A 26,044-nucleotide genomic window follows, 5' to 3' on the forward strand; every position below is an offset into this window, starting at 1 on the left:
TCCAACAAAAAAACTCAATATAAAGTAATATTTCATATCCAAATCTAAAAAAGTAAGAGAAAAATGCATTGGAGCCGATTCGACGATCTGACGGTGGCTGATAGATAGCCTAATGGTGTTGATGCCCATAGATTTTTCTTTCTCTATGCATGTGCTTATAGTTGCTGTGCTCTAGTCTGGCGATTGACGGCTTATAAACATAGTTTCCTCTCTGTATCTTGCGTTTTTTTTTTTTTTTGGGAGTATTGCAAGCCTTTAAACTGTATTTTAACCGATTATTTTTACTTTTATACTGAGATGCTATCAAATGGGGTGTTAACCTAACGAAACAATATAATTTATCCTTTTTTAATTGCAAGCGTGGTAGAGTTTTAAATGGCCAAACGGTGCAACATGTTGCACCTGGTTTTACTTAAAAGCTGTACATGTGGGAACATTTTAAAGGGCCTTTTTTCCTACATGGCAACACCTCCTTAGTTGAAGGAGAAGGCTTTTACTCTTATATATAGTATGTGATATATATATATATATATATATATATATATATATTGATTGATTATAGATAGGTTAACTACTAATATGACTTTAATTATGTACTAATCACAACATCATATAGTTTCCAAAAAAAAATTCACAACATTATCAACAATTGTGATGAAAAACATTATAAAAACATCGTCCTAAGAGTTATTGCAGAATTTTTCTCGATCCAAACCTAACCCATGTTTTTTATGGCACTGGGGACCACATTTTCCCTTGATTTTGTAGATAATCCTGTTCATCAACGTCTAAGGCACTAAACCACTAAATTATTAAAACATCTTCTTTGGAACGAAAAATAAAATGTTAGTTTATACAGTGGCTCATAAAATTGTATCCAGCTAAGAATTTCACCTCTACATAAAATTTCCGGCCACAACATGTAAACACACTTCTAATGCAGCCGCAGTATACCTATTAGCTCGTCAAAACATAACATTACAAACTTTCTACCGTTTGACATTCCCTATATCTACTTCAGTTAGTCTCGTAAACATGCAGTTATTAGCTGCACTTGTATTAACCCCAAAAAAAATGGTGATACCATCAAAATATACATAAGGGAATATGAAATAAGAGCTTTATACATACGAAGGCATAAATCACCTAACAGAAAATAATACTTACACCGTGTAGATTAGCTTCTAGCAATGAGTCAAAAATTCTATAGGTAGTTTTGGGGAAAAGCAAGAAACTGCCCTACTATCGTTGCTCATCAAAGAAGAAAAGGAACTGCACTGAAACAGTCGACAAAATTTGGTTTCTTTTTCATCTCTTGAAAATTGTTTCACACCTAAATCCCGTCGCAGTGGCAATCACTGCCATGGCAGAGCAATCAAAGCTTGTTAAAACATCAAATCAATCAAAAGGCTGCTTGGTCATTACTATCAACTCTATAAGAGAACATAGGCACAAAGTCTCAAATTTACAGTGAAAGGAAACGTCCTCGCCAGGATCTACATGAACCAGTACACCATCTCTGAAAAGAAATTTTGAATCAAGCCTGAGTTGAGTATTTTTGGAGGCATTTGCTTTTGTAGTTGCACTTTGGCTTATGGAGTGACAACTACATTCCATCGGCATGACACCACTATTTCCTGAATTTTCACAATGACAAGTTCTCATTTCTGGACATTCAACATTCCTCCTGTCTTTCAGTTTCCCATCAAATGAACCACTGAAATTTTCAGAAATGTAAACTTTTTTAAACGCTGAAAGAATATCCACAGATAATGATGCAACAATATCGTGGACATCCTCTACCGTCCAATGGCTCCCATTTAATCCCCATACATGAATAAGGATTTTCTGCATCAAACCGTGAAGGTTGTATAGGCATTCAGGGCAACATTGATACAAACAAACAAACCCCTTGCCAGAAATACTGGTGTTGCTCGGGGAGAAACTGTTATCCACTGCTTGCTTATCAGCATCAGGCTTACCATCACTGCATGAAGTGCCAGTCCTTGTTGAGGGCAAACCATTAACCTGGTTGCAGGCTTCCATGGAGCCCAATTCACCAGACCTACTGAGACCAATCTCAGAAGGGACACTAGATTCTATGAATGCAAATCCATTAGAATGTATTGAGGATCTAGAGTTATCATCCACCAATGCATGACTTTCAGTATTTTCCATTCTATAAGGTCCAGATTTCATCCCATTCTGCTTATTTAAAATTTTACCAACCAACTGATTAGCATCAGCAGATTTGTGAAGTTCGTCCATGGTTGAATGACCCAAGTGGCCAATTTTCTGTGGAGAACCTTTTTCGGAAATTGCAACCCTTTTCTCAGAGCAAGGATAACTTAAATCACCATTTCCTTTGTTCAAGTCAACACATTCAATTTTTTCAGCAGCAATTCCTTGAGGACTTTCCTCCAGCACTTCTGGTTCATCACAACTATTGCCACAAGCATTTGACCTGCATTCCTCACTTTGAACTTGATTATCCACACATGTAAAGTGCTTATCTACAGATTCCATAGTAGTTAGCATAGGGTCTTGCACTACTGTTGGAGCATCCATCTCTAAACTGAAAATGGAAGGAATGGTTATTAGATAACATCATAACAATTAAAAAAATGAAAATAATTATTCAAGCTTCTTAGTGGAAATACCAATAGTACCTCTGCAGTGAGTACGCCCAGCTAATAACCATATCTTCCAGATAAGCTACTTGCGACAAAATACGAACAAATTGATATCTGTCTTTTCCAGCTTGAACCTTTTCATTGATCTGTCCAACTAGGAGCTCAAGAACCTTGCGCACCTCAAAGGAGACTTCCCTAAGTGATGTGTAGGAACCTCTATATGCCAATAAACCAACAGCAATAAGGCCTCTAACTAGTCCAGATTTTTCTTTGCTTTTAATAGTGCTGGCACCACAAGCAACAGCTACCTTTTCTAAGGAGTCATTAGGACAAATTATACAAGAATTGAAAGGCCAGCCCTTCCAAGGTCCATTTATGTCAGCAGAGGGACCTTCTTTCAGTTTTGAAGTGACCCAACAAAGTTCAGCAAAATGAGGATATCGCAGAATTTGATAGCCAAATGTCGAAATTGCTAACAGCAAGCTTGATTTCCCCTTCAAAATTCTATTGTTGGGTGGTTGTGGAACTTTTATAGAAGACTCATCAGGAAATTGTGAGTTAGCCTCATGTACGTTACCTGATCCATTATCTGAACTATGATTTATTTTATCTGTATAGCCTTTAATGGAATCACAGGTTGTATACTCCTTGCATGAACTGGTATGTAAGTGAGATTTTTTATGAATGAGCTGAACAAGCTGTCTAAGAATATCCTTTGATAACTCTTCTGCAGAAAGATTGATCACCTTATCATCATGGCTGAAATTGCCATCAATCTGCACAGAGAATCGAGGGACAGTGTGCTCTGAAGGAGTTGACTGACTGCAATTTGATAAGTGACTCTTAAAGAACTGCCTTATTTTATGTGGAAGTACTGTATATGGAATTTCTGAAGTAGCCTGTGGGCAAATTAAAATCATTATGAGAATATGCTCTATTGTATAGAAAGAAAAATTGACTACATTATCAAGCATATAAGTACTGCACCATCATTAATGAACTTATAATGCAAAAGAACTGAGCAAATGCCAACATTCATACATTCATAATCACTGTAACATTAACATACATGTTACTTTAAAGACAGCTATAAATTTATAGCAAAACACAGGAAGACATATCAAACATTATCAATCAACATTTTGTCTTGGCCATTGAGTTTTTTTTTGGATAAGTTTATTATGAATAACCATTGAGCTACAGTGGAATTTTTCCTTGAGTATTGTTTCAGTTTTATCACAGTAATTTTTTTTTTTTTTTTTTTATATGATGAGGAACCCCCCTCAAGGTATGGGGCCTGTGGGACCACCATCACCACCCCTGAGGGGCAAACCCTGGATGCCTACACATCCCCACTGAGCAGGCATCAGGTAAATCGCGAAATACCTCAGCTCGGAGTTGAACTAGAGAATTCTAGGTTTACAGTTAGTCCAGGCACTCTTCCTTACTGCTGTGGCACCCTGGGTGGGGGCTTATGCTTATCACTGTAATGTTATAATATATATTACTTAAAAAGACATCTATGACTTATAGAAGAAACAAAGAACCAACCACACCCCCCACAGGAGAGGGAAAAATCAACTTTTCATTTTCAGATGGAACATTGGCTCCTCTTGAAAGATGGCTTAAATCAACAAATAACAAACATTAAGTTACCCAATTCTAGATACTGAAACATGTCGTCTTATTAAAAAAAAAAAAAAATTAAAGTACCAAAACATGTTTTGAGATTTTAATGTGATCATCCCATTATTGTGAAAATCTGGACACAGATAGAAATGGACAATTTTATTTCGTACCAGAATCATCAAGGATGTAGACCCGCATATAGATTCCACATGCTCAATAAATGAGCTCCAGGCATGTGAAGCACTTTGGACAGCACAAAGGCGATCATCCATCTTTGCTGATTTGATTTTCTGTGTACCAAACTCATTCTCCTTTTGAATAGCTTGACCATGTGTGAAATCAGGAAACTGATGGTGTTTTGAACTGGAATCACTCTCCTCAATAACTTGACTTTTCTCCACAGCCCACAAATCAATTCTTGGCATAAATACAACACATGACCCCACACTAGCACATTTCACTGCCAAGGACAGATAGTCATGAGGACATTTTTATATGAATTTAATTATAGCCATGAAAGTACTTAATTCATCAAGATTCAACTTATGTTATAATTTGAACAGAAGTTGACTGAAAAACCTCATTCACATTATAATTATTGGAAATACCCTTTTTTTTTATAGGTAAATAATTATTGGAAATACATGGCAACCCCATTCACAAAATGGTTGCAAGACATTAGGGGGTACCTTAGTGATAGGAAGCCTATCTTTTAGGGAAAATGGTGTGCAAGGAGATAAGGGAGCATGTCTTCAAGAGAGAAGGAGACTTAAGGAATCAGTGTGTGAGAACAAAATAGCACTCTTCTTTGTTGTGAGCGAAACCCAACCACTTTCTCTCTTAGCATAATAATTCATTGTAAAAAAAATTAAGGCAAAGGTATACTGAGTACTTCTGCCACATGTTGGTCTTGTGATAATGTTAATGAAGGCATGATCACAGTAAAGCAATGCAGATGAGCACTGGTAAAATAGTTAGGAACTGATCTAGGGATTCCAACAAAGTTTCAAAAGTTCGTTTCTCAAAGTAAACTCCAAATAATGAACTTAAAACACTTGCAGAAATGCCAAACAATGATATTAGCCCATTTGTTGAGGCCCTGCAAATTACAGGTATAGAAACCTCCTCACAACGTTTTTATAATTGATGATATTTATTATTAGCAATTTTTTTCACGATACATCAAAACATACTCACCACCATGTTCTCTACATTGTCATATGCCTTTACTCATTATCAATTAATAAATGGTCAAGCACAAGTTTGCCTGCCCATTTCTCCCTTCCATCCCCCATTTAGATCAAGCTAATGAAACTCAGGCTCAGCCCATTGTAGTAAATGCTGCTTAAACACTCATTATTTGAAAGCATTGCTTATCAATGAAACAAAATTCATATTCGTTTTTTTTATAAGTAAATAATTATTTTATTTTATTAGAGAAGAAGAAAAAAAGTCCATATTAGTTATCATACCCACCCTGCCAAGGATGGGAACTATCTATTAGGTATGAGCTTTCCAAGCTTCTTGAGGGCCTAAACATGCATCAGACACTCAAAGTCTTCAATGAGTGCTTATGAAAGTGAAGAAAAGAGAGGAAAGTTGATTTACAACTATTCAAACCATCTTTTGGTTTGCATGGAAGTTTCAATAGGAAAGTGATTTAAAGAAAATAAACTTGATTTAGGAAATTAAATAAGACATAAAATAAAATACTAATATCCTAAATAGCTAAAATGAAGCCTTAGATTATAACATCAACCATCAATGCCTTATTGATGCGGAAAAATATAATAATATCATTTTGGACAGAACAAGGAAAAAGACAAAAATCTATAGCAATACAGAAAGTATCAAGAGAGAACAACAAAATCAAGCTTTACCAGTGAAGTACATATTTTTGCTCCCTAAAAGCTGCATGAAAGCAGAAATCTAACTGATGCTAGATTTAACTACTAAGCTACAGCTACACTTTATTTTACAAACTTTATGTAAGATATTCAGGATGAAATTCTCATATAGAATTGCAAAAACTAAGGAAGAAGAATAGAAAAAACCCTAGGTTTTGCCAAATAAGTAGTCTGAACCCTAGGCTTTAGCACTTAAGATTGCTTGGAAATTGGAATCAACACAAGCCTTTGGCATGATACCAACAAAGTTTGTATTCGTCAATCATAAAACCATCCATATTGGAGTCCAATGGCGCACTTATATAGACTAGTAGGACTAAACCTTAACTTAATTGACTTGGGCCAAACTCGAAAACCCAATCATTGAATGACAAAACTAACCATTGCTCTAGGAAATTAGGTAAAATACCAATTACCTAATTTAGCAAATAAGACCTAGAATAAAATGCAATGGTCCAATAGTAAATGTTCAATTGACTTCTAAAATCAAATAAAATTGTCCTCACTCTCCCTACCACCGAAAAACAATTAACAGAAGTAATTTTACACACAAAAGCTTCCATTACATAGGATATCATCAGCACAGAAGCACCTCATGCAAACGCATTTGACCGTTAACCCCTAGCATCCCCATATCAAGAATAGGCACAGGAATTAAGTAGTCTAGTTATATCGAAAAATTCATGCCCGCTCAAAGAGCATGGTAGAAGAATATGTGGTACACAACTAATATGTTGGCAAGCCATTATAATGTCACTAGAGACTAGATAGGCAGTCAGTTGTGAAACTCATGTTTGCTTATAGTTTGAACAATCTACAGTATAAAAGAAGCTAAAAACAAGATAAAGAGAGGGACACATACTTAATAATTGTGTTATCCCCTGCACCACATCTCCATGTCCTTCTTGTGAAACTGTAGCCAAATCAATCTTTTGAATCTCAAAATTCCCAACAAAGCAGTGGAGAAGGCAAGAAGCAAGATGCCTCTGTCCAGATCTGGGACTTCCAGCAATCAATAATCGGAATCCTGATGTTTTTGCTGATGAAATTGATATATTTTGTAACAAACTTGAGCGAGTGTCACCATGATATTTTATTGAAGGTTCAAACTGTACAAAGTTATCAACAGTGTCATCATTAGACACATCAGAACCAGCAAAGTCAGCATCTCCAAATAAAATGCCTGAATATGAAAGTTTTCTCTCTAGTTCCTTTGCAACATCTGCTTCTTTGATAAAATCATCAAGATGGGACCACCAACAATCAGTAGGCATTTGCTTCTTATCTAAAGCAGAAACCATTACACTTTCAATCATTGCAGCAGCTTTAGAAATAGGAGTTGGTAGCCCTAGGCGTTCATCATGATAAAGGGAAACTAGCAGAGTGCATAATGATTGCAGAAGACAAGGAACAAGATGTCTGGGAAGGGGAGCAGATACTATATCATTAGCAGCAATTCCTGCTTCCCTGCGAGAGCATGGAGGTGGAGAAAACAATAGAGCCTCTAACCAATCCCTCTCCTCTACTGCAAAGGCAGGAAGAGGAAGGCGCTTATGACCAGAAACTTTCTCTCCAGCTGCAGATAAAATTTGCTGCAAAGGGAAATTCCTCTTCAAAGCAGTAATGGCTGCTTGAGTACAGAGAGCTTGCAGATCAGCACCAGCAAAACCTGCAGTATTTTTTGCAATCCAATTAAGCAAGGATCCAGTAATTGGTTTTGGCCACCTTTGAGTGTGTAGCGACAAAATGGCAGCTCTGTCCTCAATTGACGGCAATGGAAAATAAATCTCCCGATCAAATCTCCCAGGTCGCCTTAACGCTGGATCAACAGCATCTGGACGATTTGTTGCACCTATTACTATGACTGAACCTCGAGACTTTAAACCATCTAATAAAGCAAGCAATGTTGACACAACTGAACTATGAGTCTGATCCTGCTGCCTTGTGCGGGAGGGTGCCAACCCATCTATCTCATCAAAGAATATTATAGAAGGTTGACATCTTTCAGCAACCTGAAACAAGAGTCTCAGCTGGCGCTCAGCATCACCAACATATTTTCCTAAGCAATCAGCACCTTTGCGAGCAAAATATGCTATCCGTTTATCACCACGAGCACATGCACCTATCAGTGCTCGAACCACCAGAGTCTTACCTGTTCCAGGATACCCATGCAAAAGAACACCTCTAGGAGGTGTAATGCCAAGATTATTAAAGAACTCAGGATATAACAAAGGTAATATGACAACTTCCTTCATGCATCGTATGACATCTTGAAGCCCAGCAACCGAATCCCAACCCTGAAACAATTTTCCACTCTCTGATTCTGAGCCTCCAATGTACACAGGTGCAATTCTTAATAAGTCTCGGTGAAGCCTCTTGCTCTCACGTTTCAAAAATTCTTCATCCTCGCCACAATTTTCCAACCATTTCTCTTCTGCTTCAATATCCTTTCGCCCAGCATCATTTGAAAGCTTCCTCATTTCCAACTTTATTTTCTTAGCCTTCAATTTCTTTATCCGGGTCAGATATTGATTACCTTGAGGTTGAAAAAAACGCCGATGATCTGTGCAGGCAATAAGAAATTTGCGATGATCAAAGATGCAACCTTTAGCTCGTGCACAAGGCTGCAAAACATAGATAGCATATAAATTCTTATAAACGTTGGTAGAACAGTAGATGGTTGCGTTATCCACAAAATAAAAGAACAGAAAATCATTCCAAGGACAACAAAAAACCAACCAAGTGGTACGTTTTTGGACACCGATCAACCCGGCATCCAATAGTCGCTCCTCGCCTCCCGCAGCGGGAGCATTTTAAAGCCCTTCCTCTGCAAAGGGCAGCCCTTACGTTCTTTAAACATCCCAAACCAGCAAAATAAACCTTCAAACACAAATCACAATGTATGAAGATTTATTGTAACATGATATTAGATGAACTCAAATAAGTGAATAATAAATGATATTAACTTCTAGTACCACATCTATTAAGCCAATAAATTTCAGAGAATAGAGAGACAGGAAGGAGAAGTAGGCACGTAAATAGATATAAGTAGTTGACAATAAGTGAAAAAGATTGTTGCTTACACCTAACTACCGTGTTCCATCACATGGCAATTTATGACATGGTATATAATCTTAACCCATAATAATCTGATAAGCACAGCAAGTCAAGGAAACAAAAATTGTAATGACAACAAAGGAAACAGAACTAAATAACTCAAGACTGGAGCTATTGCAGACCAACCATTATCTTCATCAGTATCAGTTAAGAGCATACCACTGTAAAAATAATGCAAACCAAAGAACTAATACAGAGGAATGAGACTACAGACTCATACAAATCCAGATTCTATAGACAATAGGAAACCTCAAACTAATCTGTTTAGGTGGAAAAGTATATTAGAGACTTAAACCTAAATTAATATACTCTATTCACGAAACTCCTGTAGATCAATTGTGATGATCACACTTCTCCTGATGGTCCCTCCTTTGATTTCCTAGATGCTTCCAGGATCAGAATTGTCTAAAGTTTAGGAGATTGTGCTCCTCTGTGCACATAAAACATAACAATATAGTATATTCCTTACCAAACTATAACTGTACTGGCACCTATAAAAAAAATAAAAACTATAACTGTACCGGTGAATATACTAGTATAGAACACCATTTTTTTTACTTTTCCTTTCTTTTTTATTTAGTGAATACTGGTATAGAATTTCCTCCAACACACAATCACAATAAGAGCACCTGTCAGGCCCAACTTGCTGAAAGAAGAGCTTTTCTGGTTGCATTGGGAAGAATATTAAGTAGTTTTTCAACCTTCATTGGAAGAGAGAAATTTTCTCCACAAATAGTCAAGAGTCAGACTTCAAGGCATTCATCAAAGCTACTAGGTTATTTAATTACGTTAATCAGTACTCACTCCTAAGTCCTAACAAAATAAATATAAAGCCCTATCTTATATATATAATTTATTAATGTGCATACAGGAGGCCAATGGCTCACCCCAGGGTTCTAGAGTAACATTTTCTAACTTGACCACTACTGTCTTAAACTTAAGAATTTGTTTGTCCCCTTTCCATGATAGATAAATAAGAAGACACTAGGACAGCAGAGCCAGTAGCCCTGCCTATTGCCAGTTGGGTTCACATGATAGATCAATTAATTAAAACTGAATGTACCATTTAGCCTCTTTGAGTATTTTATGCAACCAAGACTGGAAGCAGGCAAGCAGACTAGTCAATAGCATCTTTGACTTATTTATCTATTGTTAAATGATAAATTATTCTATAGCATGCATACAACATGCTCTTCTTTAAAACATATTTCAAAATGTTTCAAAAAAGCCTTAAAACAGACCTCATCAATAGTGCCCAGAACCATGGGAATTACCTCAAAGTAAGTTATAAAATAAATAGACTTCATATTATGACTATGTAAACATTCACTACAGGAAATTCAAAGTTATAAAATAAATAAACTTCATATTATGACTATGTAAACATTCACTACAGGAAATTCAATGTGGACTAAGAAATCCACCTGTGAGCCTTAATAAACATATTTCATGGTATTGCGGAAGCTACAGCAAAAGTTGGCTGGCGATGTGTCCAGAGAATAATCACATACAGGTTGTTTCGAAGCCTCAAAGGGACTCTGTAGCAGAAGCTGAAGCTCCACATTCCCCTATGTGTTGAATAAGCTAGTTTCTTTCTACTGATGAGAAATAAAAAGTGTAACTAAAAGTCTAAAAGACAGTTTTGAAGTTTTTCTCCTTAGATTTTCAGGCAAGCAAGTTTCTTTGAGATAGGTAGGTGTGCATCAGAAGCATATAGCTGGGACTTAAGCTGTAAGATTGCCGAAGAACCATCTGCTGAACTGCTGCTCCAACACCTATCTGAAGTGGATAGGTGTCAGAGCAGGCAGGGAATAGTTCAATGCTTTTGTTTATAAATTCCAACACCCATACATCACTGAACCCAACTAATGACATTCCTACATTCATTTTCACCTCCCAAACTACCAAACATAACAGCATGAAGCCCAAAGCATCCTTTGAAAGCAGGCGTTTTTAAGTTTAAAGGACCAAGCCCCAATACGGTTCTTTAGCCCATAATCTTAAAAGGGACCCCTATACATGTTTTATCCTTATTCTGATCACTTCGTACACCCTAACTACCAAATTATGCCTAAGAGAGGATTAAGAGTTAAGACTTCTACCCTATAATTCTTTGATGCATTGTGATGCAGGAGGCAATGAGAAGACAGATTTATTATAGTTTATTTTAGTATCAAGGGCAATTTTGTAATTTCATAATATTCTGGAATGGGCTATGCTAACAGTCCATTAGATCCTCTTCTGGGTTTTATTTAAGTTTGGTTATTTAGTTTGGGTTTAATAATAAAGCCCAAGGAGTCCAAGTCCAAGTCTTATTAGGGTTTTAAGATATCCTAGTTCAACTAGGATTAGGTATTAGCCTTCTATTTAAAGAGTTGTAGTACTTACTATTAAGTTGATTATTAATGAATGTTTTCAGAATTTAAGAGCTACGCTTTCTTTTATGGTTTGTGTTATGCAACCTTCTCTGAGGTGTGATGCCAAGGAACCCTAGGTGTGATGCTTAAGAAGTCTAGGTGTGATTCCTAGAATTTATCTATTTTCCTTAATTTTACCATTCACAGTTACTGTTCACAAACCGTTCACAGCAGCCCAAATCTTGATTTTCACCTTTGTTTCAGTCCCAAACCCTATAATCCCTATTATTTTCTAGCCTATTATTCCCCACCAAAACCTAAACCTAATCCTTCAAAACCCAAGTTATACCAGATCTGCCCCTGGTGTTCTAAATCAGATTTTGTTGTTCCCCCCCTTGTCCTACGTCACATTGGCTTTGCATGATGGTGTTCAACATCTTTACTTATATATTACTTTCAGCTTATCTTGGCCAAATTTAGTAGTTTTTACCACTGTATTTAGTGGGTCAGAAATTTTTTATAAATGCTTGGATACATGTACAATCAAGTTGTACATAATCATTTACTCATGGAGATTTTGTATTTATATTTTAATGCTGTTCCTCTTGCAGCACATTCCATACCACTGTAAACACATTTGTCAGGACGTAACATGTAAGGGATCTATAGAAACACATATAATGTAAAAATGGGCCTCAAAGAACCTCAGCAGGGGAACCACTACAACAATTTGTTGTTAACATCTTAGGGGCTCCAAATTTAGAATGATAACAAGTCTCACATCCCACAATATTTAAACAATCTATATCATCCATGAAGACAGGATTTTCTTTAAATTGGAAAGAGGGGAAAAAAAACATAAATATTAAAAATGAGCAAGTGAACTGCATAGAACAACAACAATAACAGTCAGCATTTACATATTCCTAATGCTAAACATACATTAAAAGAGACTACATATTGATAGTTTTATGATGCAAGCAAACCAGGAAATAATTACAAGTCAAGAACCACACCTCTGGACTCCATACAGCACAGTGTTGATGAACCCATATTCCGGCAATACCATACCGATCATTTATAGGACCCAAAAGACGGCCAAGCCAGCCAGGTTCATCTCCAAAACCATCCCATAAGTCATAGTTAGGCTCCTCTGATGCTGAAGAGCCACTGTATGCCTCATTTTCACTCTCACCTGTATCTTGAATTAACCTCTTTGGAGGTTTACCGTCAGTCCCTCCCCCACACAAACCACATCGTCTACCCTCTTTGACACGTGGCTTGCCAAGCGTATCACTTAAAGCACGTTTGGACTTATCTACCTTCTTAGCATTTTGATCTTCCGAAGGTATGTCATTAACCTTAGCCAAATCAGCTTCGTTCCCATCATGAGATCCTCCATTATCCACTTGGTTTGCCGATATTCCAACAACTTCTATGTCATCATTTTGACCTTCTCCTTCCTTTGCCAATATTCCAACAACTTCTACATCATCACTTTGACTTTCTCCTTCCTTCCCACACTCTAATTGTTCTACTTGATTATCACTAAGTTTCATGGTTACCACATTGTCATTGCCAACACATCCCTCTTCCAACCTCAAATCAACAGATGTTCCTCTCTCCTCTTCCTCAACTAACTCTGTGGCATTACCATCCACCACAATATCTATATCATCTCCACCACCCATTCCACTTTCCAAAACCGACCTACCCTCATCGTCACCCATATCACCAATGACCTCCACTTCTTCCCCATCACTCTTCTCCTTCATCCCATTCAACTCATTCTCTTTCTCTCCTTCCCTCAAATCATTTTCCACTTTAACCCTCCCTGGTCTCTTAGACTTCACTACCGTAGAATTCCCACCTCCCAATTCCTCTTTCTTCTCATCCACCACCACCACCACCTCATCCTCCTCCCTAATCTCAACCTTTTCGTCAAAAAGTTTCCTCTTCCCACTGGGTGAACCCCTCTCCTCCTTAACCCCAAAACCTACATTCCTCCCCCTTGATCTCAACCTTGATTTCCAACTCCCGGGAGTCTCCACACCCCCAAGATCCGCACTCCCACGAGACTGCACCGGCGAAGAGTCACTCTTAACAATCTTCTCACCAATAAACATCACACTATTCCCAATTTTCCGTCTCTTCTTCGCCGGAGGGGGCGAAACATCCAGCAAAACCGGGGCACGCCGCACCCGCGAGCTTCTCCTTAGCTCCCCCATCCCATCTCCTCCACCGTCACCCTCATTCGATTCGACATGATTCCGATTATACTCCTCCTCACATATGGCATCGAGCCTCTTGTGCTTCTTCCGAAGCCGAGGCCCAGACTGCCGATTCGTAGTGATCCTTCGATTCCACGAAGACAATCGCATCACAATACTCCACAAATATATAAAATCTTATACACAAACGTGTGTGTATATATATATATATATATATATAGCTATCTATATACGTCTATGAATATATATACATATATAAACAGAAAATTTGAACTTCTTTGTCAAATTGTAGTGAATGACTAACCGAATGATGACTGAGTCGGATCGGTCCGAGATGGAAATGATGAGGTTGGATTTGGGAATTGAAATGAAAGAGGAAAACGAGAGAGAAGCAAAAAAAAAAAAAAACCCTAGGAAATCAATTCCCAATGAAATATATATATATTTTTTTGATTCTGAGTCTGGAAAAGTTTTGGGGCTTTGGGCTGTTATTGTTAAAGAGGGATTTCTGTGTGTCTCTCTGAAATGAAATCTTTCTCTCTCTTGCTGTTGCTTTTGCTTTTGCTTTTCCTTTGCTTAATACTAATAGTAATAGGAAGGAAGACTACTAGGGCGTGAGCATAGACACAGAGAGAGAGAGAGAAGTGGATTTTTTTTTTTTTTAACAATGATATTTTTCTTTTTCTTTTTTAATCTTTTCACTCACGCGCGTGTAAATCACGCGTTTTTATTATTTTTGATCATTTAGGTGGAATGGGCCTGTAAGATTTGAGAGTTTCGTGATTAAGTCGGGGGGGCTCTTGTTAAGGCTTTAGAGTTTTTAGTGAAAAATTAATTATGGTTTTATTGTGGGATTTGTGGTAGTCTGGTAGGGTTTGTGTTTTTCAGTGATTTTTTCGAGTGTGAAATTCACGCGCTTTTGAAGGGGGTCGGGATGAGGTGAATATTTGTGGGATTTTGCTTAATTCCTTTTCTTTTCTTTTTTTCCTACCAAATTTTGCCGCCAAATAGGCAAGTTTTCCATTCCATAAGATGGGAGTGAAATGGGTGTTGGCAACTTGGCAAATAGCATTGTGTAGGGTTTTCACTTTCAAAGGACAACGGCTCCTAGGTGCCCAAAAAACCCATTTGCTAAGATGCTCTCTTCGGGGCTACTTGCATGGGGTTAGGTTAGAGGGTTTTTATTTTTCCAACCAATGGAATTTCTTTGGTTAAAACTCAAATTACATCCTCTAAATTTGTGTTAATTGTAATATTTATCCTAAAGGTCCTTTTTTTTTGTGGTCATTTTAGTCTTTAAACTTTTTGCATTATTTTTTTCAAGAAAATCCTTCCATTTATTAAGGGCATAGCCATAAATTTTCACCTTTTTTTTTAGCCAAATAACTTTCATTGATTTAAAAGACTAGAATCTAGGTACAAGGCATCCGCCGCTAGCAAAGGATCCTCCTCCATCCATACAATTTCATTTTCAATCAACCTAGCAAATCTAGCCAAAGCATGAGCAACACTATTTGCACCACGCCTAACACAGTTAACCGAAATGGATCTAAAACCAGCAGCCAAGCACCAAATATCTCCATAGATTAACCCAAACCAAGAAAAGTTTGGTTGAGCCTGTGATATCGTCTTCAGCACCATTGCATTATCTCCTTCTAGAATCACCTCCGTAAATCCAGCATCTACAGCAAACTCAAGAGCTTTGCGGCAAGCCATCACTTCTCCATTCACATTACGGATAACAGCCCCATAACCCAATACAACACCATTATCAAAACTAGATCCGTCGAAGTTCAACTTGAAAAACGTCCCCTACGGTGGCTGCCATGTTTGGTTTACTGAGGTTGGGATTGAAACTGTCACACTCAGTTGATCCTATGCCTTAGGATACTCCCTCAAGTAATCCAAAGCATGTTGGTAAGAGCATGATGGATGTTGGAAGGCACCCCCATGCATGACCGTATTTCGTTGTTGCCAAATCAGCCAACACATAACCTAGAACAGGTCTAATTCCTCCAATGATAGCTTTGGCATAAGACCGTATACCAGTAGCATAAAATCCTCTTGCTCAATACATAATTTCTGGAATCGGGTTGCACTTCTAGCCCATACATCCTGTGCAACCCCAGAGCACATGCAATACCGTTTCAGATTCTCTCTGACAGAAGCAACATCTTGCATCCTCGATTACACGCCTGCAAACCAAATTGTCCTATGTGGGCAAAATGTTTTGACATGCTCTCCAGGAAAAGATTTTAACTTTATTTGGAACCTTTGCCATCCAGATTCTTAACCATGTTGGATTGTTGGCCCTTTACACTGAGAACTCCCTACTATGATTTTCTTGCTTCCTCATTTGCTTAGCCACATGGTACCCAAACTTCACTGTGTAACTGCCATTCTTTGTGAGAGTCCACACCAAAGCATCTTGCACGACCCACCTACTCAAAGGAACTTTAAGGATGGCTTCAACATCAAACTGATGAAATAGGGCTTCAATTCTTTCTTTGTCCCACTGGTGGTTTTGCCAATCAATCAAATCCAAGACCCTCCACTCCCATATCTTATCCTCAGGTTGGAAAAGAACCTTTTTGGTTGGTTGGTTGGTAGCCAAAAGTCCTTCAAAACTCAAATTGAAGCACCATTTCCCACTTTCCAACAACACCATTTCTTCAAAATCAGTTGAGCAGCCAATAAACTTTTCCAAACGTAGAAACTATTTGGACAATCGTTCGCCTCAAGGAAATCACACTGCAGAAAGTATTTTGTTTTAAAACAGCTATACAAAAGAGAGCTTTGGTCCTGAAGGAACCTCCATCCTTGTTTTGCTAGCATAGCTAAATTAAAGGATCTTATGTCTCTAAAACCCATACCACCTTCTTTCTTTGACTGCGTTAAAAAACTCCAACTTTTCCAGTGTATTTTCCTTTCCTCACCAATCTAACCCCACCAAAATCTAGCACACATAGCATCCAATTCATCACATAATTTCCCGGGCAACTAAAAAACCCCCATTGTGTAGGTGGGGATGGATTGAGCCATTGCTTTTATCAGAACCTCTTTACCTGCCCTAGAAAGCAACTTCCCCTTCCAACCTTGCATCTTTTTCCAAACCCGTTCCTTGAGAAAAGCAAAAGTATCATATTTCCTCCTTCCTATCAAAGTAGGCAGCCCCAAGTAAGAATCAAACTTCTCCACTTCCTTCACCTTCAATTTATCAACAATCCATTCTTTCTGCTCCACAGACACATTGCTATTGAAATAGGCAGAAGACTTCTCAAGGTTGATACATTGGCCTAAAGCTTTAGCATATAACTGAAGTGTATTAGAAACAACTACACTTCATCTTTATTAGCTTGGCAAAAAATCAAAGAGTCATCAATAAAAAGCAGATTAGTTATACTAGGAGCATTCCTACAAACTGACACCCCATGCAACCTCCCATCTAATTCTACTTTAGCAAGGAGAGAAGTAAAACCTTCTGCAGATATAAAAAACAAATATGGGAACAAGGGATCTCCTTGGCGAAGACCTCTAGAAGGAATAACATTCCCATATGCTTTGCCATTGATCCGAATTGAAAAGGAAGGTGTGGATACACACCTCATAACCCTATCCACCCAAACCTCCAGAAACCCCAATTTGATCATCATATGCTTTAGAAAACCCCACTCCAGCCTGTCATAGGCCTTGCTCATATCCAGTTTCAAAGTTAAAGCCCCCTTTTTACCATTTTTCCTAATATGCATGGCATGTAATGTCTTATAAGCTACAAGCACATTATCAGTAATGAGGCGGTCCGGTACAAAAGCACCCTGAGTAGGAGAAATTAACTGTGGCAAAATCAACTTTAACCTATTTGTCAAAACTTTTGATATAATTTTATATATCACATTACATAGGCTAATGGGTCTGAAATCTACCATTTTTTCCGATTTCTTTACTTTAAGAATCAGAACATTATGAGTATAGTTAATATCAGGCACCATATTACCAGAATGTAAATAATCTAACACAGCATCAGTCACATCATTGCCAACAATATGCCAAAATTTTTGATAAAAGAATGCATTCATACCATTAGGTCCAGGAGCATTTGTTGGTCCCATCTAGAACAACGTTGCTTTAACTTCTTCACTGCTATACGGCCTGGTTAGCACCTCCAGCATATCATCAGTAATTTTATGATTAACTGTATCAAGACATTCCTCCATTCTGTCACAAGGGCCTTCTTTACAGATATTCATAAAGTAATCTAACGCCACATCCGCCACTTTATCAACTTCCTCCACCCAAACTCCATTAGCATTTCTGATTCCCTCAATATAATTCATTTGCCTTCTTTGGGAGGCTTTGGAATGAAAAAAATTTAGTATTCATATCTCCATGCTTTAACCATGACACTCGGGATCTCTGACGCCAAAAGATCTCACTGCTAGAAGTGGGGTCAAACTTATTTTAGTTGTGACAAAATATCCACTACTAGTTTAAGTTCTATCAACCTATCATCCATAATATTAAAAAAATTCTATATATATATTTTTTAATGAATTATTTGGGCACCTAATTTCAAACCCACAAAAAAATCAATTAAAAAATATGATACACTAACTTTTTTTTCTTTGTGAAAAAGAGATGCTTTACTAACTTGGGAGAGAAATAGTACATTATCATATAGCAATAGGAAAAATGAACAGCAAAATCTCAATAAACAAAGAATATTCATAAGTTATGATGAACTAGAAATTTATAGTCGTCATTATACAAAGGTGTTCATTCACCTAGAGAAGACGTTACGCATTTATTACGATCATTGATGACAAAATGTAACTGACGGACCAATGGTCACAAAATGAGTTGTGGCCTCCAAACAAAGATTCTGTAACGCAATAGTCGTTGAGCATAAATGCAACACATCATTGCCCATTAATGAGGCATACAACTATAAAAGAGAAGATAACAGAAACCAAAAATACACACAAATACTCTACGAAATCACCCTCAACTCATTTTTCTCTACGAATCTTTCTCCTTTACTGACTTAAGCATCAGAGGTGGTTTGGCTAACGCCACACCGACGTGTTACTCTTCCCCTCAGTTTATTTTGCAGGATGCTCGCCTATGGAGACGACCCCATTCACAGTATCGTCTGCTACGACAAGGAGTTCAACTGTTGATTTTTTGCATCATCAGTTTGACGTCGTCTGTGGGAATCGCTAATCATTTAAGCCATCTTTCCTAGTGACAAAAGAGTTCCTCGAAGTATGAGATGGAAGCAGAAACTGGACCTCAGCCAGATGCTATGCAACAACAACAAATCCAAGCCCTCTTGGCTAATGTGGAAGAGCTGACTCGCCAGAATGAAGAGCTACAAAAAACAATGGAGTCTTAAAACGTAGAACGTCAGCAAACAAGTGAAAACCAAAATAAAGAAGAATCTAATTCTCAAGCCAATGGGCAAGACAGAACTTCAGAAGAAGATTCCACTCGAATGAAGAATGAGCTTCGCAACATGAGGAAGGAGGTGGACGAACTAAAAAGTGTTATGAAGGACAAAGGCGGAAAGAATCTGGATGTGATGATTCGAAGGATGGACTCACCTTTCACCACTGAAGTACTAAATCGTCCCCTCTCGCCAAAATTCTGTCTCCCACAGTTGGAATCATATAACGGTTCCAAAGATCCCTTGGATCACATTGAATCATTCACGACACTGATGCTACTACTGCAGATGACCCCAGACGAAGTGATGTGTAGGGCATTCCCAACAACGCTGAAGGGAGCAGCCAAAGTATGGTTCAGCAAGATACCCCTAGGAACCATTGCAGACTTTAAACAACTCAGAAAGGGTTTTGTTCATCATTTCATTGGGGGGTAAAGGCACAAAAAGCCAACTGGCCATCTTCTTAACATTCAACAAGCTGAAGGAGAATCACTAAGGCAGTACGTCACTTGGTTCAATAAGGAGCTATTGTAGGTAGACGAAGCTGAAGATCAAGTCATCCTAAAAACCTTCCAAGGAGGATTACTACCAGGAGATTTCTTCTTCTCAATTACTAAAAGTCCACCAAAAACAATAGCGGAGTTGCTCTGTAAAGCCCAGAAGTACATGAATGTAGAGGATGCAATACTTGTAAAGGAGTTAAAGGCAAAAAGGAAGAGAGACGAAGGAACAAATAGCAATCAGGATAAGAAGAAGGAGACACGAAGTGGTGGCCAAACCACATGGAAAAAGAAGGAGCTTCCAAATAGGAAACCCAGGTTTACCAACTTCACTCCTCTAATAATGCCAATTGAGCAGGTCCTTATGCAGATAAGAGATGATCTTTCCCTGCAATGGCCGAAACCAATAAGCACTCTAGTAGAAAGAAGAGACAAGAGCAAGTATTGTAGATTCCACCAAGACCACAGGCATCATGCTGATGAGTGTAGGCACTTGAAAGACTAGGTGGAAACTTTAATCTGGCAAGGGAAGTTGCAAAAATATGTCAGAAAGACAAAGCCATACAAGTACCAACGGAAGGACGACCAAGACAGAACTCCGAAGATAGGGCACACCAAACCCCCTGTAGGAGAAATAAAGACCATCTTGGGAGGAATAACAATAGGTGGAACGTCGAAATCCCTAAAAAAGGCGCAGGGAAAGGAGATAAACAGTGTCCATTCACGACTCCCTCCAATGAAGACACCAAGGAATGATGAATTTGATATTGTCTTCTCAAAAAGAGACAGTCGTGGCATCAGGCAACCCTATGACGATCCACTTATAATCATGCTTAGGGTAGAAGAGTTCAACATCCACCGGGTGCTCATTGACAACGGAAGCTCAGCAAATATCATCTACTTGCCTACATTTCAGCAAATGAAGCTGGAGGAGAAGAAGATCAGGCCTTTCACCTCACCTCTAGTAAGCTTCACGAGGGATAGAGTCATCCCTAAAGGCATCGTCACTCTAACTATGATTATAGGAACTTATCTGGCATAGGTCATCAAGGAAATTGATTTCCTTATAGTTGATTGTCCTTCAAAATACAACATCATCTTGGGAAGGCCTACACTCAACAAACTAAGAGCAGCAACATTAACATATTACTTGAAAGTGAAGTTTCCAACAGCTCATAGGGTAGGAGAAATCAAAGGAGACCAAGTTTTGGCAAGAGAGTGCTATCAAGTTGCCTTAGCATCTTGAGAGAATCACACCTGGATGATCAACGAACCAGAGCTCATTCCTGAACAGTCAGAAACACCACAAGGAGTGGAGATTATCCTAAGAGACTCGACGAAGATATTGAAGATCGAAACAGCACTTCCAACACCTGAAAAAGAGAAAATAATCTCCTTCTTAAAGGCAAACCAAGATGTTTTTGCTTGGAAATATGAGGATATGCCCAGGATTGATAGGAAGATCATACAACATCGTCTCAACGTCAATCCAAAGTGCAAACTTGTGCAGCAAAAACGGAGAATATTTACACCAGAATGCAACAAAGTTGTGACTGAAGAAATAGAGAAGCTACTAGAGGCTGATTTCATCAGGGAGGTATTTTATCCAAATTGGCTAACAAACATGGTTATGGTAAAGAAAAGCAATGGCAAGTGGAGAATATGTGTCAATTTCACAGACCTGAATAAGGCCTGCCCAAAAGACAACTTCCTTTTGCCAAGGATTAATCAGCTGGTAGACTCAACTGCTGGACACAAGCTATTGAGTTTCATGGATGCATTCTCTGGATACAACCAGATTCTTATGGACGAAGATGATTAAGAAAGATCTCGTTCGTCACTAGCTAAGGGTTATACTGCTACAAGGTTATGCCCTTTGGACTGAAGAACGCAAGAGCCACCTACCAAAGATTAGTGAACCGTATGTTCTCTCATCAGATTGGAAGGAATGTGGAGGTATACGTGGATGATATGCTGCTGAAAAGTAAGGACAAAGCCAACCATTTAGACGATCTCAAAGAAATCTTCAACACACTACGTAAGTACAATATGAAATTAAACCCTGCAAAATGTGTTTTTGCTGTTGCTTTAGGAAAATTCTTGGGATTCATGGTGTCCTAACAAGGAATAAAGGCAAATCCAAATAAAGTAAAAGTAATAATCGAGGTCAAATCACCAAAGATAGTGAAGGAGATGCAGAGCCTAACAGGAAAGGTTACAACCCTAAACAGGTTCATCTCTAAGGCAATAGACAAGTGCATGCCATTTTTCAAAGTATTGAGGAAAGCCTTCCAATGGACTGACGAATGCGAAGAAGCTCTTGCCAAATTGAAAGAGTACTTGACAAAGCCACCACTATTGAGTCCCTCAGTGATGGGAGAGAAGCTGTATCTCTACTTAGTAGTATCCAATACCGTAGTAAGTTCGGCACTGATCAGAGAAGAAGGGAACGTTCAGAAGCCAGTTTATTATACCAATCGAGCATTCCAAGGAGCAGAAGTAAGTTACCCAAGGATGGAAAAGATAGGTTTCGCATTATTGATTGCCTCTAGAAAGCTCCATCCTTATTTCAAAGCACACCTCATCGTCATCATGACGGATTAACCCATAAGAAAAATGATGAACAAGATAAATGCGGCAAGACAACTTATTCAGTGGGCAATTGAATTGGGCCAATTTGACATCGAATATCAGCCTCAAGCAGTAATCAAAGCCCAAGTACTAGCGGACTTCATTGTAAAATTCAGTTATCCCTGTAAGGAAGAAGAATCCCCTATGGAAATATGGACGATCCAAATAGATAGGTCAGCCATGAAGAAAGTGGGAGGAGCAGGAGTAGTTCTTATACCTCCAGCAGAAGAAACGTTGAAATATGTAGTCAGATTGCAATTCCCAACAACCAACAACGAGGCAAAGTACGAGGCATTGCTAACCAGGCTAAGCCTAGCAAAAGCTCTAGGAGCAAAGAGTCTCATCGTTCAAGCTAATTCTCAACCAATAATAGGACAAGTGAAGGGAGATTATGAAGCCAAAGAAAAAAGGATGTAGAAGTACTTAAAGATCGTCCAACGACTCTCACAGTATTTTGAAAGTTTAAACTTTGTGCAAATCCCTCGATCCAAAAATGCAAAAGCTGATTTTTTAACAAGATTGGCCTCGTCGGACAATTATGATGCGACCTCCGAACTATGTGTAGAAATAAGGGGGCAACCAAGCACAGAAGGTAAACAAGTCCTGACGATAAAATAACAAGACGAGTGGTTGGTTCCTATCGTCCGTTATCTAAAAGAAGGATGGATCCCTGAAGATAAAACAGAACCAAGAAAGATACAGATTAGAGTAGCTCACTTCGTCATTATTGACGACGTGTTGTACAGATGAGGATATTCACTTTCATATCTAAGATGCGTCAGCTCAGAAGAAGCAGATTATGTGCTCCGCTAGATATATGAGGGAACCTGTGGAAACCACGTTGGGCAAGATCCTTAGCAGGAAAGGCACTTGGAGCAGGATATTACTAGCCAACCTTACAGAAAGACACATACAACATCATCAGAGCATGTAACAAGTGTCAACGCTTCGCAAATGTCCAGACGAGACCAGGAGAGACAATGACACCCATCTCCTCACCATAGCCCTTTGCCCAATAGGGATTTGATATTATGGGTCCATTCCCTCTAGGGAAGAAGCAACTCAGATTTCTAATAGTCGCAATTGATTACTTCACAAAATGGGTAGAAACAAAGCCAGTGACGATGATAACAGAGGCTGAAGTCACAAGCTTTGTGTGGAAAAATATCATTTGTAGGTTTGGAGTCCCACATGCCATAATATCAGACAATGGAAAGCAATTTGACAACCCCAAGTTTCCAAAATTTTACCAAGACTTAGGAGTAAAGAATCACTATTCTTTTTCTAGACACCCTCAGGCCAACGGCCAGACAAAAGTGACGAACGGAAGCTTGCTCAAAATTATCAAAATTAGGCTTAAGGGGAGTAAAGGGGACATGGCCTAAAGAACTACAAAATGTCCTTTGGACATAGAAGACGACCACAAGAGTTCCAATAGGAAAAACACCATTCAAACTGACATTTGGCACTGAGGCCGTCATACCAGTGGAAGTAGGACTAACAAGCTACCGAATCAAAACATATGAAGACCAGAGGAATTAGCAAGAGCTTAACAGCAACCTAGACCTAATTAATGAAGTCAGAGAAGAAGCTATGAAGCAAATGGCCAAGCACAAGGAAGCAATCTCCAGATACTATAACAGAAGTTAAGGTGAGAAGATAGGACCTCGTCCTTCGGAAGGTGTCACAGGCAACAAAGGACCCATCCCAAGGAAAACTGGGACCTACCTAGGAAGGCCCCTACGAGGCAGTCCATCATTCCAGAGAATGCTCCTACTACCTGAAGTCCTTAGACGGCCAGGAATTGCCTCGACCATGGAACATAGAACACTTGAAGAAATACTACCAGTAAGGAACGCTTTACATTTTCAAGTTGCTTAATCTCCATATTAGTATGTATGACAACCATTACTTTCGTCATTCATAAAACCAATAATACGTGAAAGCATTATTCATATGTATTTATCAATGATTATCCCTAACTTGTCAAAGCATGTACAATACGTATTTAACAATGATTATCCATGATCTATCACTATCAAAACGTGTGCAACACTTAGGAGTCATCCTTGGGAGACGTCTCAAGGATCTCCATCATCAAAATTTCAAATTAAAAGTTATTTGCACATAACCAATGGCATTACAGCCATTGAAGTTATTCATACACAACTACCAAAGTCGACTAAATCAAAGTTGTTTAAACACAACCAACATAATCGTCATTCAAGAAAAAATGAAAAACGGTTAACCTAAAAGACGCTCCAGTACCACGACCTTAAGTCACGAGTAGAGCGCATCATCGTCATTCAAACATGACTCAAGAAAAAGCTATTAAAACACAGCTAAAAATACTAAGTTGTTCAGACACAACTGGCATCGTCATTCAAACATGACTCACTAAAAAGTTGTTCAAACACAGCTAAAAATACTAAGTTGTTCAAACACAACAAGCATCGTCATTCAAACACGACTAAATAAAAAGCTATTAAAACACAGCTAATAATACTAAGTTGTTCAAACACAACAAGCATCGTCATTCAAACACGACTCAATAAAAAGCTATTAAAACACAGTTAAAAATACTAAGTTATTCAAACACAACTGGCATCATCATTCAAACATGACTCACTAAAAAGTTGTTCAGACACAACTGGCATCGTCATTCAAACATGACTCACTAAAAAGTTGTTCAAACACAGCTAAAAATACTAAGTTGTTCAAACACAACAAGCATCGTCATTCAAACACGACTCAATAAAAAGCTATTAAAACACAGCTAAAAATACTAAGTTGTTCAAACACAACTGGCATCATCATTCAAACATGACTCACTAAAAAGCAATTCAAACACAACTAAAAATACTAAGTTGTTCAAACACAACTAGCATCGTCATTCAAACATGACTCAATAAAAAGCTATTAAAACACAGCTAAAAATACTAAGTTGTTCAAACACAACTAGCATCGTCATTCAAACATGACTCAACAAAAAGCTGTTCAAACACAACTAAAAAATGTTAAGTTGTTCAAACACAACTAACTTTGTCATTCAAGCACGACTCAATAAAAAGTTGTTCAAATATAAGTTAAGTACAAGAAAGCTATTTAAATGCGAGCTAAAAATAAAAGTTGTCCTAGCACAACTAACATCATCACACAAGGTTTTCAAAGCATAAAAGAGTTGGTTATTACAACTAAAAGCAGGAAAACCATAACCTAGTCATCAAAGAAATTGTTTAATTGCCCAAAACAACAAGCCCAAGAAGAAATATTGTTCTTGCCTTACAAGGAAATAAAAAGAAAAAGAAAAGGTAAAGTTACTGCTCGTCAGGGACAGGGTCTACAGGGGTTATAACAGTGGCCTCTTTCATTCCTTCAGCAACGTCTGTGGCTTTCTCCGTCACATTCTCCACTGTGGCCTCAACTGACAGGAGCTCTTTCTTAACGTCATCCACGGCTAAACAGGAAAGGTCCAAGCCAGGGTGGTGTTTTGCCATCCATTTCATGAGAAGATCAAAGCCCTCCACGTAGTACTTGCACAATTCATCAGAGTCTTTGAAATCATGTATCGTCGTGGCCCCAATATTCTCCAGCTT

At 38.3% G+C, this 26,044-nt stretch overlaps 2 protein-coding genes across 2 annotated transcripts; one reads left to right on the top strand and one right to left on the bottom strand.

Moving 5' to 3' along the window:
• Positions 1–1,025: 1,025 nt before the first annotated feature.
• LOC115954563 lies at positions 1,026–14,499 on the bottom strand. Its single transcript, XM_031072446.1, has 6 exons — positions 12,660–14,499; positions 8,909–9,049; positions 7,032–8,793; positions 4,433–4,722; positions 2,670–3,532; positions 1,026–2,575 (listed from the first exon to the last, which is right to left on the bottom strand). Exons 1-6 carry the CDS (start codon positions 14,022–14,024, stop codon positions 1,399–1,401), a joined length of 5,598 nt encoding a protein of 1,865 aa, XP_030928306.1. The 5' UTR covers positions 14,025–14,499; the 3' UTR covers positions 1,026–1,398.
• Positions 14,500–19,386: 4,887 nt separating this feature from the next.
• On the top strand, positions 19,387–20,859 carry LOC115956634. Its single transcript, XM_031074951.1, has 3 exons — positions 19,387–19,665; positions 19,852–20,258; positions 20,367–20,859. Exons 1-3 carry the CDS (start codon positions 19,387–19,389, stop codon positions 20,857–20,859), a joined length of 1,179 nt encoding a protein of 392 aa, XP_030930811.1.
• The last annotated feature ends 5,185 nt before the right edge of the window (positions 20,860–26,044 follow it).

This window comes from Quercus lobata, chromosome 8, assembly GCF_001633185.2.
Source record: "Quercus lobata isolate SW786 chromosome 8, ValleyOak3.0 Primary Assembly, whole genome shotgun sequence".
Lineage (NCBI taxonomy): Eukaryota > Viridiplantae > Streptophyta > Magnoliopsida > Fagales > Fagaceae > Quercus > Quercus lobata.